Source organism: Bombus vancouverensis, chromosome 3 (genome assembly GCF_051014615.1).
Source record: "Bombus vancouverensis nearcticus chromosome 3, iyBomVanc1_principal, whole genome shotgun sequence".
Lineage (NCBI taxonomy): Eukaryota > Metazoa > Arthropoda > Insecta > Hymenoptera > Apidae > Bombus > Bombus vancouverensis.
Window position 1 is genome coordinate 20,296,317 of NC_134913.1, and position 17,994 is coordinate 20,314,310.

At 46.8% G+C, this 17,994-nt stretch overlaps 1 protein-coding gene across 9 annotated transcripts in view; it reads right to left on the reverse strand.

The window, feature by feature from the left end:
* The window catches only part of cac (calcium voltage-gated channel subunit cacophony), a 40,369-nt gene extending 23,895 nt beyond the window's left edge, over positions 1-16,474 (reverse strand). For all 9 annotated transcript variants that reach the window (XM_076617297.1, XM_033328258.2, XM_033328261.2 and 6 more), the window contains exons 1-15: positions 16,084-16,474; positions 11,987-12,090; positions 10,897-11,052; positions 10,502-10,722; positions 8,930-9,033; positions 7,995-8,110; positions 7,713-7,772; positions 7,520-7,612; positions 5,279-5,479; positions 4,519-4,946; positions 3,990-4,312; positions 3,780-3,902; positions 3,131-3,694; positions 2,621-2,966; positions 2,282-2,446 (exon numbers count right to left, since the gene is read on the reverse strand). In XM_076617297.1, coding sequence (XP_076473412.1) covers positions 2,282-2,446; positions 2,621-2,966; positions 3,131-3,694; positions 3,780-3,902; positions 3,990-4,312; positions 4,519-4,946; positions 5,279-5,479; positions 7,520-7,612; positions 7,713-7,772; positions 7,995-8,110; positions 8,930-9,033; positions 10,502-10,722; positions 10,897-11,052; positions 11,987-12,090; positions 16,084-16,460 — 3,381 coding nt within the window. In that variant the 5' untranslated portion in view covers positions 16,461-16,474. The remainder of the gene's footprint in view (positions 1-2,281; positions 2,447-2,620; positions 2,967-3,130; positions 3,695-3,779; positions 3,903-3,989; positions 4,313-4,518; positions 4,947-5,278; positions 5,480-7,519; positions 7,613-7,712; positions 7,773-7,994; positions 8,111-8,929; positions 9,034-10,501; positions 10,723-10,896; positions 11,053-11,986; positions 12,091-16,083) is intronic.
* Positions 16,475-17,994: the final 1,520 nt, after the last annotated feature.

The window sequence follows — 17,994 nt, forward strand, 5'->3', positions numbered from 1 at the left end:
ACAACGGATGTGACATCTTGTGTGCGATACGTGCTGCGGAACGTGTCGGGAACAAATACGTGCCTTCGGGCAAAGAGATCCAGCCTCGTTGTTTCTTCCCTCGACTTTCGTCGACGATCGTCCAACTCGAAAGAGTCGACGACGCACCGACGAGAATGTCACGGAAGAACGACGATCTCGTTTCTCTTGGCCGCGATATTTAAATATCGTGTGTCGCTTGTGTGTGCTTCGCATTCACAAAACCATGTGCAGTACGGTGTAGAAAATGATCGGTCGATGTTGTTTCGCATCGTCAGGCAGCATTTTCAAAAACGAAAAGGAGTCGAAAGGAAACGAGCGATGCTGTGTACCCGATCGAACTTTTGGCGTGGATTCGACCTCGGTAACTGCGGAAGTATACGCAGATGTATGTCTGTATCGCGTGGATCGACTCGACTAGCCGAGTCGCTAAGCATCATCGTACACGTGTCGCGTGCGTCCTCTAAAACTTCTACGATCGCGTTGTTCGAGCGCTGCAACACCGAAGAGCGTGAGTTTGCTCGCGTCTGCGACGTAATCGCGATCGACCGTGGCGAGAAGAAGCGTATCTCTCTGCGTTCGCAACGATCGGCCTTCTAACGAGTGTAACGCTGGAACGCGAGAGACAGCTCGTGCGAAGACCGCGAAGACAGTGGTGCGCGCGCCAGGCGAACAGACCCGGCGTTCGAGGAAACGAACGAATCGAGAAAACGATAGCGAAAAGAGCAGAGGAGAGAGAGAGAGAGAGAGAGAGAGAGAGAGAGAGAGAGAGTAAAGAAAGGCGCGTGGATTGGCGTGCAGGGCTGTCGTATGCCGCAGCGTTTTCTCTCGTTATTTCGACCGTGTACTTTCTATTCTCGTTGATCTTCGATCGAATCAAGCCAGTTACTTGTGCAACGCTTCGAACCCCGCCACCAGTTCAAACATGGGCTTGTCAAGGCGTACGAGTCGAACGCACGTCGTGTGTGTATGTGTGGGTGTGTGTGTGTGGTCGTGGGAACACATCGATATTCGATATCGGTTTTTCCACGCATCTTCGAGTACGTCTACTATCAAGACGAGGACACAGCAGCGGGCATGCAATAAAAAGAGGAGCAAGGAGTAGAAGAAGAACGGCACAGAGAAAACAAAACGGTCGCGGAACGCAGAACTTTACCGAACGTAATGAAAATCGAACGAAATGAAAAGAAGCGAAACGGAAAAAACCGATATACAAAGGGAAAATAAAATATCGGAGGAAAGCGAAAAGAAACGTAGGATAAACGCGCGAGACAGAGGTAGGTGGTAGGATAGGATAGAGCAGAGCGCGAGTGCCGTGAAACGTTTCCTTTACCTTTCAACGCGTTCGAATTCGGTCGCTTGTACGAGATGAGAGAGAGAGAGAGAGAGAGAGAGAGAGAGAGAGACCGATTACAAGAGATCGATATATTCGAAAAGTAGCTACTTCCATGGAAGATCCAATCGGCTTTAGTCGTTCGAACCGATTGCAAATTCAATGGACGAGCGAGACAGAGCAGCGTGCCGGAAGATGCGAAGGCACTCGCGCATGCCTGGCATGGAAATAAAAGTGTCCCGATACTGGAACGAACGGGAAAGAGCATAAAGTAAAAAGCATCGAGACACGTGGTGAATCGCGATTGTTCAACTAAAGTCTGCTCCGAATGGATTCAAAATGACGAAAGAAGGAGAAAGAAGAGAAGGAGGAGCGTTTGGTTTTCCAGAGGGAAACGCAAGAGTATTCAACACAGCTGTGTACACGTATCAGTGGGTACAGGGATGACAATTATACAGAGAACAATAAGTAAATTGGCAGGCAAGAACAACAATGTCCTCGTACAGATATAACGTTATATATCTTACAGTTGCCTCGAACTCTCCATTGTGCACGTTTGTCGATAACGACGAGTGATAGATACGTTCTCGCGACTCTCGAAACCACGAGAATCGGTGTTAGGCTGCTTTTCGATTGGTTAAAGTTGCCAAACGCGAGATCGAGACTCGACGAAACCCGAGAAGATCGAGTACAGAGAAAGGGGAAAGAAACGTTGAATCGATCGTTGTTCGTAAAGTTACACGGCTACGCACGAAGGATACGAAACGCGTGCTTCGTTCAGGCGTTCGTTATTCGGTCTTCTCCGTCGTGCGTTATCGCTGTTATCAGGCGCGTAACGTCCACAAGAAAATCTAATTACGCTTCTCTTCGAGACGTTTTCGGAGAGAAAGAGAAAGAGGGGCAGCAAACCAGCTGATCATTGACGCTTACCTTCATCATGAGCAGTACTGTGTTTAATACGATGAGACCCATGATAAAATATTCGAACGGCGTCGATACCACTATTCTCCAGATTTTGTACTTTACGCTGTTTCGTTCTTTCGGCATGTACCTCTCCAAGGGGCGAGCTTGTATCGTGAAGTCTATGCAAGATTTCTGAAACGAATGGAAACGAAAGGAATAAATCGATTACGCGCGACGATTCTACCGCGTCGATCGATCCACGCTTTCGTATCCGATTTTTCTCTTAGCGTTAGACGAGCCAGCACATCCTCTCGTTAGTATACGACTGACATAGAGATCCGGTTAACGGTAGTCCAGCCAACCAACCTGATTTTTGTCGATTTCGCCGTCTTGCAATTCAGCCTCTCCCTGCTCCTGGAAAGTGATGATAATCAAGGCCACGAAGATGTTGACGAAGAAGAATGGAAATACGATGAAGTAGACGATGTAGAAAATGGACATCTCTATACGAAAATTTTGAATGGGGCCTTTGTCCTCGTACGTGGCCGCCATCGAATTCTGCAGGATTTGTGGCCAACCCTCGCCAGTTTGGACCGCGAACAACGTCAGCATCGCGGCCATCACGTTGTCGTAGTGAAAAAACTGCGACTGCCACTCTCGTTTCCTTGGCTCTGGCAATAGGGCGCCCTCTTCGAAAACGAAATATTGACCCCTGCGAGGCACAGCGAGGAGAGCATGGTGAAATTTAACGATTAGAATTTATTTGGACGGTCGCAAAAAAAAACGAGGACAATGTTTACGATAAAAATGACCAGTACCTCGACGACGTTGGTCGATCGGTTTCGCCGGCAAAGGAAAAAGAAACGAAATACTCACTGGCAATCCTGTTCCGTATATTTGCTCTCGTCGTTGCAGTAGAAGAACTTGCCGTTGAAAAGCTGCACCGCGATCACAGCGAATATGAATTGGAACAATATATACACTATGAGAATGTTGATGACGTTTTTAAGACTGTTCACCACGCAGTCGAACACCGCCTTCAGCTTCGGCACTCTCTTGATCGTCTTTAACGGCCTAAGTACTCGGAGCACTCTCAACGACTTGATCGTCGAGAGATTTTGTCCAGCCGAACTACCGGTCATGTCGAAGGCGAACGAAACCGCGGCGCATATCACAACCACCGCGTCCATAATGTTCCAGAACTCGCGCAGATACGAGCCCGGGTGAAGGATAATCCCTAGATCGATGATCTTCAGTATCATCTCGACGGTGAAGACACCGGTGAACGCGTAATCGAAGTAATTCAGAATTTCGTTCCTCGGCGAGTTCTCCTTTACGGGATCTTCGGCGGCCAACGCGATACTCGACAGAGATATCACCACCATTATGAAGAAGTCGAAGTACCTCAGGTTGACGACCCAATGGGCGGCTCTTCTTACGCTGTCGTCAAACACGAATTTTCGAATTTCGTATTTTACATACCAATCGTAGAGATCTAAACGGGCTATCGGAACGGTCAACTTACGGATTCGTAGGGGACAGTATAAACATGGAGGAGTATGGCAGCATTGGTTTTGGTCCCGTGTCATCGTCTTCATCCTGCTTTTTCTCTTCTTCGGACGACTGTTTACCACCTTTTCCGTCTTTGCTGAAATTCAAAGGCAACAGTTACCGTTGGCAGCGATTCGTTCGCACCGCGTGTTTCACATTCCGTAGAAACCAAGGGGACACTTACAAATTCTGGTTGGGGCTCGGAGGGCAAATTTCTACCTTGGGCGCGCCACCGTCTTTCGGATTCTGCAGAGATTGGATCTCTTTCTCGAGTTCCTGCGCCTGTTTCTGTTTATCCTCTACTTCCTCCTCGTCCTCGGCGGCGCTCAGCTCCTGTGCGTTTGCCAGATTGTCGACGGCGATAGCCAAGAATACGTTCAGCAGAGTGTAGTTGCCGAACAGCACCAACACGATGAAGTACAACGAGTAGATCATGCCCCTCTTGTGACCGCCTTGCGACTCTATACCCTGGTACATCACTTCGTTCCAATCTTCTCCGGTCAGGATCTGCGTGCACCAAGTTACACCGAATTACAAACGGCATCGCCGACAACGCGTCGTTTCTCTTTCTACAACTATCGAAGCTACTTTCGTCCAAACATTTCGTCTAAAGATTGCGCCGACGGAAAGACCATGTCTCGTGTAACTCTTTCCTTCGCAGTCGAACGTTCGAAGCAAATACGCGAGTTAGATAGCGGTCGAACGAAACTTACTTGGAAGACAGTGAGCAGCGCGATGGGAAAGGTGTTGAAGTTGGTGGGCGGCGTGCCGTAATCGAAGTTGAACTGGCCGCCAAACAGCTGCATACCGAGCAGCGCGAATATGAGAATGAAGAGGAAGAGCAGGAAGAGCAGGGAAATGATGCTACGCATCGAGCTGAGCAGCGATATTACGAGGTTTCTCAGGCTCTTCCAGTATTTGGTGACCTTAAAAATTCGCAGGAGTCTAAGGGCACGTAGGACGGAGAGGCCGAAAGAGCCGGACTTCACCTCGGACCAGATCACTTCGAAGATCGATCCTGAGATGACCACGCAGTCGAAACGATTGAAGCTCGAGTCGAAGTATGTGCGAGGACCGAGCGCGTACACCTTTATGAACATCTCCAACATGAACAGAGCCAGGAACACGAACTCTGCGAAGTCTGTCAACATCCGTTTTAACACCGTTCACAAACCGGAGACACCAATGAAATTGCTTTCGTACAGAATGATTCTTTTGCTGGTTAATTCAGAGGCAATGAGCGCCAATTACGTCACGATGATACATTCTACTATACTATACCGTATATGCTACGCTATACTATATACGCTATATTATACTATGCTATGCTACGCTACGCTATACTATACGCTATATTATACTGTACTAAAGATAGCGAGAGTGTGTAATTGGCGGCACTGTCGCTGAGTTAACTACTCGACGAAAAGATTACCCTGCACTGATCGTTTGGATCTGCCGGAATTGTTTACTTACAGAGGAAATCGGTCAGCCATTGCGGCTGGCCGTAATGCTCCACGGCTACGCAGACGGTGTTGAAGAACACAAGAACGATGACGAACCAGTAGAACTTTTGCGATTTTACGGACTTTCGTATCCAGTACCTGAATCTTCTCTCGGCCAGCCAAAACTGCTTGCAAGGTCCCTTTTCTTTCGTCGAGGAAGCCCTCGAAAACCCTATAAACCGTACATCGATCGTTTTAACAATAATTTCAGCATACTCGTATCTCTTCGATACCGCTCCACCGATTTTCCTCGTGCCTGTCGTCTTTTCTTTTTCAATTTTTTCTTTTTCTTTTTTTTCTTTTTTTTTTTTTTTTTTTTTTGTTTGCTACAACAAAGATATCGAGTAATTTTTCCAACGAATTTATCCAACCAACGCTTTATTTAACCAACGCTTTCCCGATAATATATATCGTAATGCGATACAACGAATTTCTTCCCGGAAAAATGTTGCATCGCAGAACGCCAGAAGTTTGTCGGCACTCGGTGATGTATTCGATATCGCGATCCGATTCCAGAAACTTTCTTCCATAACTCTCGCTGATAATAGGTTCTACCAAGTTCGTCTGGAAGATCCTGTTTATCTTTGTCTTTTACTCTTTCCTTTTTTTCTCTCGTTCTTCGATTATTTAGCGGACGGATATATAGCGGACAGAGACACATCTATTCTAGAGATTACTCTAAACACAAGCGGCTGTTTCTATCTATTCGTGATCGACGATGCGTGAAGCTAATCTACGACTAGATGTCGAACGCTACCACTTAACCAGTTTCTTACGGCGCTCTATTTCGTCAAACAGATTTCTCGCCGTACACTACTAAAACATCGATATCGGTACTCCTCCACTGCTGGACGTACCTAGACCACGTGGATACACGTTCGCCTGGCACATTCGCCACTCGTCGTTTTATCGATATCGATGAAACGTGAAATACTCGTCAACGAACGGAAAGAACGACGGGTATCGGCGATTCTCGCGAATGTCCCAGGCTGATCGTTAAGTATAAATATACATAGATACAAGTATACACAATTACACCAGCCAACAGAAGCAATTCCTAGAAAAAGGAAGATAAAACGTCTCGATTCACCGAGTAGTGTGTCGTAATTTCCGAGTGTTGAGAATTTCGAAGACGACTGGAACCCGACTCGCTCCTACATACGTTTGAGTTTCTTCGCAATTACGATGATTACGCTCGCTTTGTCGCGCTGTCTTTTCCCGCTGCCGTATATGGATATGTATGTACTTTAACTGCGCGACGGTAATTCTTCGGTGCGAAGATGCGAGATATGCAACGACGTAAAGTCGATTATACGTCTCGGAAACGATTCGCCCGTCCACGTGTCGTCAGAATCACGTTCGAATTCGCGTTTCGCGCTCAGCACGTGCAAAAATCTCCAACGATCGCGATCTCGTTGATCTACGTGTGTACATGAGTGGGCGTATGTGCGTGTTGCGAGTACCGATGCGGTTGGTCGCGTGCGTCACAGGTGAAACGAAAGAACCTTTGAAAGGAAAAACACAGAGGAAACAGATACGAAAACAAGTTACGAATACAGCCTCGTTTACGTTGCTCTTTGCGAATCGTAACACTGTCTGGTTGTAGTTACCTTTCAGTTTTTTCTTAGGCACTGAAACAAGAGGAGCATCTGATAGCGTGTGTCTAGAATGTTCGTCGCCGTGGTCGAGGGAATTAAAGTGTCGCTCTTTATCGGATGCGAAACAGAAATCAGAAGGAACGTCAGATCGTCCCACGAGCAATTCTCGCTCGCGCCAACTTCTGCCTTTCTTCTTCGTTCGTTCGTTCGTTCGTTCGTTCGATCGTGGACAGTAAACTTATTACTCGTGAGACCATCCGACTTTGGTTTATTAACGCGTCGATTGCAACGCCGATGAACACGAATATGCAAAATAGAAAGTAACGCCGAGGGAGACTTGGAAATGAAAGAGAAAGCGAGCGAACGTTTCGAAACGACGCTCTCTCCCCAATGCGAACAGGGAATGATCGTAAGACGTAAAAATATTCTTTAACGTCTTCCATCCGATTACGAACGACGCACGAACGACGGTCGGTTTACCGAAGGTCAATGCGAGATCCTTCGTTAGAGACCGAATCGTTTCAAAGATTATCGACGTTTCGATCTTCGATCGAAGAGGAATCAAAGATAATGTCGCGTTAGAAGTAAGGTCGAGCGGGAAAAATACAACTCACCGTCGTCCTGGTCGTCGTCACCTTCCTCTTCCTCCGTGTCCGTGCTTTTGCTCTTGCCAAGCTTCTTCTTTTTCGCCTCGGCTCTTTTCCTTCCTGCAAACATACGTACATTTTTTCTCCTCTGTCACTCGCTCGATACGCCTTAACGTTCTCGTCGACCGGGAGAAACTCGCAACGAGACCCAGCCACCTACCTTCTAATATGTGCTTCTTCTCCTCTTCCGTGGTCCTTTCTTCCGCGAGTATTACCTCCTCTACAAATAACAACGTATATTTACTCTCTATACGGTGGAACACACGAAGAAGACGAAAGCGAACTCGGTCGAACGAAAAAGGATCGACCCATCGTTAGACGATGCGTAAAATGACCGATACAAAAAGGACAAAAGCTACGAGAGTTTAGAGCCTAAAAAAGACGTTAGCCGTAAAGGGTGCAAGATCGATAAACGATGTAGCTGGCATGTTGACTTTCTAACCTGCTTTGCAGATCCAATTCAGGTAACAGTACAGTTCATGCTCGAGCTGCTGCTGTCTTCGCAATTTCAGGAAGGACTGCCTGTTCTCCACCTTTTCCCTCTCCTTCGCAAACTCTCTACAAGCGTTACAAAGATGATAGAGCAGCGTTACATGGGGCGACAGGGGATCGTTTCCACATAAATACGCCTTTCCTCTTTTCTTTCTTTAAGCGCGTTACTTTAGCCAGCGAATATCCGGGTTGTCGCCGAGTATACTCTAACCTAGCGAGCGGATCTAGCGAGGATTCTATAAACGGGGCGATTCGAGACGTTTTACGCAACGCGTATCGTATTAGCCGCGACGCGGCGTCTACCGGGGCGAACAACTACAGGTTGTACTACTAGCGGTAGGTAGTTAGCGCGACGACGCGTTACTCTGGCTCTACTACTGCTACCGGCGACTCGCCTACTCGCCCAGCGAGTAAACGGCTAGCGCGACGAACTTAAGGAAAGATCGATCGTTTCGAAACCTGCTTGAGTGATCCATTTTAAGTAGGCACTGAACGCAGTCGTGAATAGACGCTTTCTCTTTGTTTTCTGATAAGCCGCCCGCCTCTCGACGCGTGTTCTTTCGTTCGAAAACTCCCTGACGAACAGAAAGAAACGTAATCGGCCGTTCTTCGTTGGAACCGCGACGGCCTGACCCGAGTCGTCGAGCCGTTCGTACTTCGAACAAACGAATTCTCGTCGACGCGACGAATCCACGAGACACGTTTCTTCGACGCGCAAGTACCAAGGTCCTCTTTTACGTAGTTCGGTAAGGACGCAAATAACGTTTCAACGTTCACCGTGGATTCGTTACGCGTTCGTAAAATTCGTAAAGATCCGGCAAATTGGTAAATCAGAGAGACAGAACGTGAACGAGGATCGCGATAATCGAAAATGAAGATACTCACCCGCTCAGGACACCGAGAACTAAGTTCAGCATGAAGAACGAGCCAAGGACGATCAATGGTATAAAGTAAATCCAGTTGTACGTGCTGCCAAGAGCGTCGTTTGTCTGCAAATTTGACCAGAGCCACGTGAAGCCCACGTTACGTGTGCGAGCGCGAGTCACCGATTCCACGCAGCTGTCACGCGCATCGATCGCGATGATCGAAACCAAACAGTTGGCATACGACGTACAAACATCGAGACATTTAACCCTTCGTTCCTCTCCCCCCCCCCCCTCCCACCTTTCCCTTTCTCAATTGTTCTCGTCCCGCTGGGAATCTATCTCTTAAGAATCGAAGCTTTCGTTTTTAACTCTTCCTTGCAAGAAACAGCACTAATTTCCCTCGTCGCGAAGGCCAATTTCGTTTCAAGTTGTAAGAATGAAACTCAAGGTACACGCTCGTCGATCCGTACGCTCATCGTGCAGCGTTACGAATCGCGAGTAACACGACTAGTTGATTACACACAACACTTAAGGTGACAGTGATTAGAAAACGAAAAAAAAAAAAAAAAAAATAAAGAAAGAAGAGAGAACATATTAACACTATACAAAGAGACAACGGTCAACAGTTTCATGGATATCGCAGTGCCATTTCTCATACAACAGGCATGTATTATTTGTAAGATACGATTTGCCAAAAAAAAACAAAAAAAATAAAAAAATAAAAAAAAATAGACAAGGAATTTCCATCGTACCGAGAAATGAAAGATATCGATCGTTGTGCGCGGAACCGAATCGAAGAAATTCAAGATCCTCTGACGGAGGATCGCGTGGTTCGAAGTTCTTCGAGTTCCGGTAGCGCAGAGTACGAAGCTTACAAAAAGAAATGCAATTAACACCAAGATTTGCAAAGAGGGCTGAAACTGACAGTGTTATACTGAGCAAGGTGAACATGTAGGTCAGTGTTAGCTGTAAAACATCTGCAAGCATTTCTCTTCGGTTCCGACGAACAAGAATGAAACGGGCGGAAGCGAGACGTCATAGGGCACAGACACAGATATAAAGTGAAAAGAAGGGGGTGAGAAATAAACACGGACACACAGACAAGGGACGATCGGACGAGGATAGAAGGACGGTTACGAAGGGATGTAAAAATATACGATCACATTTAGAAATTTCAACAGACGTATTAAAAGTAGCGAACGACGGCAAGCAATGGAAGAAAGGTATACGTGTATACGGTAGGTAAGTGAAACGACAGAGAGAATGGAACGTACTCTCGTCGAATCGACGACCACTCGCAACGCCAGGTCGCTTTTCCCCTTGGCGAAACCAAGCGTTCGTTGTGCGGTCGATTTCGAACCGAAGGAGAGAAATTTGGCAAAAACGAACGACGGATGCGAACACAGGGAAACAAAGGGAGTCGACTGGACGTGGAACGGGGAAACGCGAAGACGGAGAAAGTTTGATACGCGTTGACTCGGGATACGTGCGCGACGTGACGACACGCAACAGAGAAACGTACGTATATAGGAAACAGAGAGAGAAAGAGACAGAGAGTTCTTAACACTGAGGGACATATCTCTTGCTTTACCCAGTACAATATGGCAGTCCAGCCCTCCATAGTGATGCACTGGAAGACAGTGAGCATGGCGAATCCGATGTTGTCGAAGCTGGTGATGCCGAAGTTTGGTCCCTCCCAGTGATCCATGCACGTCGAGATGTTCGCGTCGCACACGTGGGCCCCGAATGGCGCCTCGGATTTGTTGTCCGTGTTACACGGGCTCGCCTGTTCGCCCTCCTTCACGATTACATCTACAACAGAGTGAACGTCAGACCGATCGGTTCTCCTTCGTTCTTTCCTTCCATCCTTTCCATTCGTCAACGACTCTAGTACTTGGACGGATCGCTTTCTCTCTCCGGCTCTTGTTTTCCGAACGTATCGGTAACGAAAGAAAAGAAACGCTTCTCTCGACACGGTTTACTCACTGATATCCCTGATGCTGTAACACGTTTTATGCAGGGTTCCCGAATAGAATTCGAGCCCGATGATGGCGAATATCACGATGGCGAAGAGCACCAGCAGACCGATCTGCAGAAGCGGCGCCATTGCCTTGATAATAGACTTGAGCACCACCTGGAGACCTGTTTGAAAGAAATTCGACAGGAGTAATTCAGGCCCAACCACCGCGCCCTCCAAGCGTTTATTTACTCTCTTTTTACTCGTTTCGCGTCTCTTTACTTTTCCTCGCTGCTCGGGGAAGCGTGCGTGCCGTACTGTCTTTTCTCTTTTTTTTCTTTTTTCTTTTTTCTTTTTTCTTTTTTCTTTTCTTTTTTTCCCGAAGCGAAGCTCCCGAAACGAAATCAACGCTCGACTATCGTGTTCAAACAAAGGCGTTTGTATTATCGATACGAGGATCCACAGCGGCTAAACAATTGAGATACTTCGTTCTTGTTACATGGACACAGCATACAACTCTCAAAAGATATAGCTATTTGGGTGGTGCTACGTAAAACAAAATAGTCGTTCTAACGTTGCAAGGCATCTACGTGTAGATATATAGATATAAAAATATATACTTGCAAATAACGTTAATACTACAACTGAACTACGAGCTTTATGTCTGAAACGTTTAGTCGTCGGTTCGCTCGTAATCGGATCTACGTAGCAGCTATCGATCAATGGAAACGTTTCGAAGAATCGAAGATCCGATCGATCCCCGAAGTATCCGAATTGCAGAGGCAGAGGGAAATCAGAATGCGCGTTCCTCGAGCACCGAGCCTCGTGTTTTCGCGTTTTCTCTTCTAAGAAAAAAATTTGCTCGCTCCGTATACCGAACGGAATCGAACGTGCGATATACTTTAATTTTCTTCGTGGCTGGAAATTATTTTCAATAGCGACTCGAAAGCGAACTGATCGTTCGAAAAGTGCCAAAACATTTGACGAGCGAGTGACAATTTAAGAAAAAAAAAAGAAAAAAAAAATAAAGAATAGAGAAAAAAAGGAAGAATGACGGAGAGGCCGTTTCGTTCGATTCGGCTGGATTTTCATGGCCGATTGTATTGAAACGCTACTCACTCGGTATGCCGGAGACAAGTTTGAGCGGTCGCAACACGCGTATCGCACGCAACGTGCGCAGATCCATATCCAGTTCTATGCCTTGCGAGAACGCCGTGATGAACCTGCCCCAAAACACACACACCCCGCCACACTTTACTACTTTCTACTCTATTACACTAATACTCACGCTACTTAAGTACTTAAGCTACACAACTATGTGGTAACTAGCGTTCTATGACCTAACCGATGGGAAAATGGGAGAATGTCTAATCGGGGTGAAGCTCGTCGGGGACCGATATATCTTCGCTTCTTTTTCTTCTTTATAATATATACCGCACGAAATCAATTTTATCTCAACGTACGTTCTCTATAGCCTTTCCAAACTATGTAGGTCGGCCGGACAGGGGATGAAATTCTACGAGTGGCGACTTTAAACGCGACCGTTCTTTACCGTTTCTTACTACGTCTATGCCGACTATGACTAAATTGCGTGCTGATAAGCGGATCCGATATACGCTCAAAAGTACTAGGAGACATCTTCTATCGTTAATAATTGTACCATCGATAACGTTAAATATAAACAACGGATAATACAACGCGATCTTTCGTTTAAATCTTTCGATAAACTTATCAACGTATCGCGCTACTTTCCACCTTTTTTCAATGTTCAAGCAAATACAATAACTTTCGAAGCCCTAGGACTTTTGAGCGAAGGCGCGAATAATAAAACTTTTAACTCGTCGTGTATTTCCGCGTATGTGCCGCGATCGATGGCGACTGAACGTGAAAGTCAACCCTTCGCGCACCTCGATCGTACGTACACGGTCGAATTCAAAGACAAAAAGCTCGACTCTCGATTCTCACAGCGTCGGATTAGCTTATCGAATTAGCGCATCGTTGGATCACCCTTTAAACTATAATCGCGAAAGGCGGAGAAAACGGTTTCCAAGTTCGATCAATTCGGCTTAATATCGAAAGCATGGAGACGGGTTAACGATTCGACGGGATGGAGCAACTACGCTAAGAGATTAAACGTTTAATGATTTCTTTTATCAGGAGGATTTCGACGCTTGGATAGAGAGGAAATTCTTATTAAGTTACTCACGCGAGATTCTAATTCTAGATGCCGTTGAATACAATCCTCTGCTAACTATAACTCTAGTTCCACGAAGATAATAAACGTAACATCCGTCGCGGTCGTTCAACTCGTTCGTCGTACAAAGCTTTTACCCCTGTTCTCTGTCGATCGCAAAAATATCGACGGATCGTTTCGTTTAATCATCCGCTTATTTCGTTCTGCTTTTATCGTTCGAAACGACCACGACGGATCGTCGATAGCGTTGGCGTCCTAAATATAGCTGGGATTGCTCGGGCCCTAAAATACACCGCTAATTGGGAATGTCTATAAATTAGAAGCGAAATAGGAAGATTTCCCATACTGCAGAGTTTGCATTCTTCGTAAAATCTTCGTGAAATCTTCGTCGAATCATCGCAGAATCTTGGTCAGCGTGGAAGAAAAATTGATTTCATTCTCGAACGTTGAATTTGCATCCTGGTATCTTTTTTTCTTTTTTTCTTTTTCTTTTTTTTTTTCTTTTCTTTTTCTCTTTTTCTTTTTGGTAAGAGGAGTCCGAATTCGTTCGCACGCTATGATTCGTGTTGCGGAGTAATCGTGGGGAAGAGAAATTTCGAGGACCGTGATCGAAGGGAAAGCAGACAAGAGAGAGGATATCTCGGTCGAAGTCTAAAAGTCTGTGTAGGACTATGACTCGGTCTCTCGAGGATGTCTAAAGGTACCACTCTCTAGCAAACACGAGCTTGCTCGAATACGTTACTGTTCTAGAACATGTACCTATTTACCAACGTATAGTCAATTCTATCAATCAGTGACTGTGACTAAAGATAGAGTTTGCTAAATATAGAGACACCTGCAGGCCAGTAGTTTCGTGTTCATTTTTTTGCGTGTGTACGTGTATCAAGTATACGCGTGCGTATTCCGCGTTACGCGACAAGTTTCGAATCGAAAGAAGTCTAACGTATATATAATCCGTACGCTGTCCAACGAGCATCGAAACGTCGGCGAGACCGTTTACACCGATTAAATCGAATTTGCTTCGGTCGTTCGTTCGTCTTCGGGCGTTTATTATCGCGTCGTGTGCGAGCGAAATATTTTCTCGAAATTTTCGATACACCTGTCGTGGTAGACGCTACGTGAGCAGAATACGAAAAAAGATTCGAACGGCGAATTAAAGATACTCGTCGCGCATCGCGGCAACGAAAATTCACCGCACGTCCGATAACTTTTCCTTCCCTAATGAAAAGTCAAAGATTTCGTCGATGACTCGACGCGCCGGTATATTCGCACCGTACGCTTCGTGTGTTACGTAAGTGTGTGCGTGCGTGTCCGTGCGTGCTTGTGTGTGTGTGTGTGTGTGTCTGTGTGTGTGTGCGCGCGTGTGTGTGTGTGCGTGTGTGTGTGCGCGTGCGTGTGTGTATGCGTGTGCGTATGTACGTGTCTAATTTGTCGACTTTGAAACTCTCTAAATGTACGAATAACTTGTGCACAAAACTGAACATAACGACAGAAGATATAGAGCAAATAGTAACGCAATATAACACTAGCGACTAATTCACGCAAGTCCTCTATAGAGACAGTAGAATATCAATAATACGCATAGATATATATATATATGTATAACGTATAAGACACTCGAATTACGCAAACCACGTGGACACAGAATATATATATATATAGATATTATGTTCAATTAATATCGATCATCAAACTGCCAACGATCATCTAGCGTCAATCAACTGTTTCTAATACACCCATAGCCTCTAAGTGGTGGTCAATCAACGATAAAAAACGGAACGCTTAAACGACGTGAAAAAACGTGTATAAATAATCGGGAGAACTAAAGAAGGAAACTAAAAGGATAGAAACTAATAAATCTGTTATAGAAAGATGAAACGTATATAAAACTAAGGAGACTAGTCGAACGCACACAAACTGCCAGGAACAACGGGGGATTAGTTAGTTAGTTAGTTAGTTAGTTAGTTAGTTATCAATCTGCTGCTCGACTGTTCTCTGTTACTGCACTCTGTACTGTTACTTATGGCGTTTGTATCGTTTGCCGTTTCGCAGAACTGTGACTGACTCACTTGGAATTTTCGAAACCAGCTTTAGCGGTCTGAGGACCCTGAAGGAACGTAGCATACGCAGGTCGACGTCCACGTTTGTTTCGGCGAACACGGTCATCGACCTAATCCAAGGATTACTCTAGAATCTATCTGCTCGGCCGAAAAAAACCGATCGACGTGCGATCTCCTTAAATCTTAAATCAATGCGGAGAAAGATCCTTTCGTCGCGTCGTCGTTGAATTTCAATCGAGTATTCGTTCGCGCGTAAACGTTTCTCACTTCGACGTCGAATCGATCGTCGGCTAGGAAATCGAAATGCGTAGGACGCGGCGAACGACGCGCGAAGAAAGGCTTTCTCCGTAAACAGGGCTCCTCGAGGCGAGCGTAATCGGAGGGATAAGAGAGGTGGTCGTTTAACGCGAAATCATCGAAACGGAACGCGCTGGAAATTCGATCAAAGCCTGACCAAGTACGAGACCATTCTCCTCGTCCACTGTTTTCCTCTCCGTGCGTTTTCTTACGGGACGAAGCGTCCAACGACGAACAGAGAGACAAAGAGACAGCGGAGGATGGAAAAAAGTGGAAAGAGCAAGAATGCGCTCGTTCGTTTGCACGGAGTAGAAGAACACGGGGGGGATGGAGAATGAAATGATGAGCGAGCTCGCGATGAAACAAAGTAACGAGAAAAGTAGAAGGAAACGAAAGTACGTAAAACTCGAGCGATGAGCTTTCGCGAATTTTAACTAAGGATGGTCCCTGTTTTCCGTATTCCTCGGCTGTTTTACATCTCTCTCTCTCTCTCTCTCTCTCTCTCTCTCTTTCTCGCACGCGCGGAAATCGATCGACGAGGCTTTCGAACTCGAACCGAGAGCGACGGAATACGGAAAAGCGAGATCTCCCGTTGTCAAAGATCGTCCCGGAGAAGAAAGGGGAGAGTATCGGTAGAGTAGAATAATAGAAAACGATTCGCTCACCCGGTCACCACGACGAAGAAATCCATGATGTTCCAGATGTTGCGCAGATAGGAGCCACGGTGGAGGACGAAGCCAAGGGCGAGGATCTTGAGGCTCGCCTCGACGCAGAAGATCCCGAGGAAGTAGATTTCCGTGGCCTCGAGCTTCTGCGCGAGTATGGTTTTGTCCTGCTTCGGCAGGTGCTCCTCGAGGGCGAGGACTACGCAATTGGCGATGATGGTGAGCAGGACGGCGTACTCGAAGGGCGGCCATTCGATTATGAAGCGAGTATGCTTCCTGATGCAGTTATCCTCCGACAGGATGAACAACGACGTAGTGCCCTTGCCACCTGCCCCACCGCCACCCGCCCCTCCGCCCTGATCCCGGCCTGGCGCCATGTCCACCAGACCAGGTACCTGTTTACAACGTTTTCCTTCCGTTTAATCTCATCCTACCCCCCGTTTCTTACCATCTGTATCCCTCCTCGATACTCTATAAACCGAACGCGATTCTTTTCCGATCGATAACGACCGCTTATCCCCGAGAAACCGAATGTTTCCTCGCTACGACACGAACAAGCAAGACGGACGATACCTGCCCTCGGGGGGGGGGGGGGCGAATGCCCAGGGATAACCCGATCCCCCCGCGGCGAAGCAAAGAAACTGGCACGTAGATTTTCCGAGTTCGCCTCTTACCTCCCCTCCAAAGCTAGTCCAGTCACCGAGACCACTCAGTCCGGCCAACCTCGGCCTTCTCCTGTACTGACTCGCGTATCCAGGGTCCCTTTGTGCCGCCTCTTGCGCTGCCAACCTGCAAATCACGCAAGATAAAAGGTGTTAGCCAGCGAGCGAAACTCACGATATGCTGTTATCGGGCACGCGTATGTGACAGCACACCTTGCCACCAGAGGATACCATCGATTTTGCAAACTTGTAGTTCACGGCGTGTCACCGGCAAACACGGAAACGAATACGCGACCGCGAGAAGCGGACGCGATCGCGTTCGACTTTCGTGATACGCGACATTCGATCGAGCAATTTCGGCGAGAGATTCCGCCTGTCGAGATAAGAAATGCAAAGTCACGCTACCGAGGCATTGCGACGCGATCAAATACGCCAGCAATATACGTACAGAGCGTGATTATTTTTCGGAGGATAAGAATCGCCTGGTCGGATGGTAGTTGCCAAGTGTTTCGCCAGAGAGGTCGTTAATGGCCAGCGCGAGCATATAATACGCCGCTGGGGCTAATTAACTACATTAGCCGAGACTTTTGCAGCTAGAAGCCTGCCACGTGCGTGGCTTCTACTCGTAGGAAAGTGCAATCAAGGTAGCCGGTAATGCAATAACTCGCGACAAGGATACCGCATAGGACATCCGTGCATTTTGTCGCGTGCTGCGTGCCTTCTAGCTCGATACGTAGCTGGCTAGCCTCGTTGCCAGATTACGTTCTATTCATCGAGCCTTGATTCTCTCTATTCAGCCGCGATCAGCGTTTCCATCCTTAACGAGATCTAGCTCGTTTACGAACAGGACGATCGACTCCTTGTTGCGTCGAACCGCGAGCAGATCGTTTACCGTCGATATCGTTCCTCTGTGACGATCCAACGTTTCTCCGACGATACCTAACGGATACCCATAAGAGAAGCATTTCGATTAGCCAACCTTTCCTCTCTCAATTCACCGATTCTAGGAAAAGTAGGATTGGCTGCTGAATTTGCACAACGCGCGAAAAAATATATTCTGGATCGACGGTAGTCACACCGGGGATGTTCCTGCGAACCCGCTAAAGTGCTCCTTAAGTTCTTCCGACAACGCTGGAACTCGAGAATGCCTTCGATGTCCTTCGTTCTACAACGAGAGTGATCGAACAATGCAAAATTTCTAACGACGACGAGTTTGCCCTTTAAAAAATGGTATCCACGTTTCGCCGTT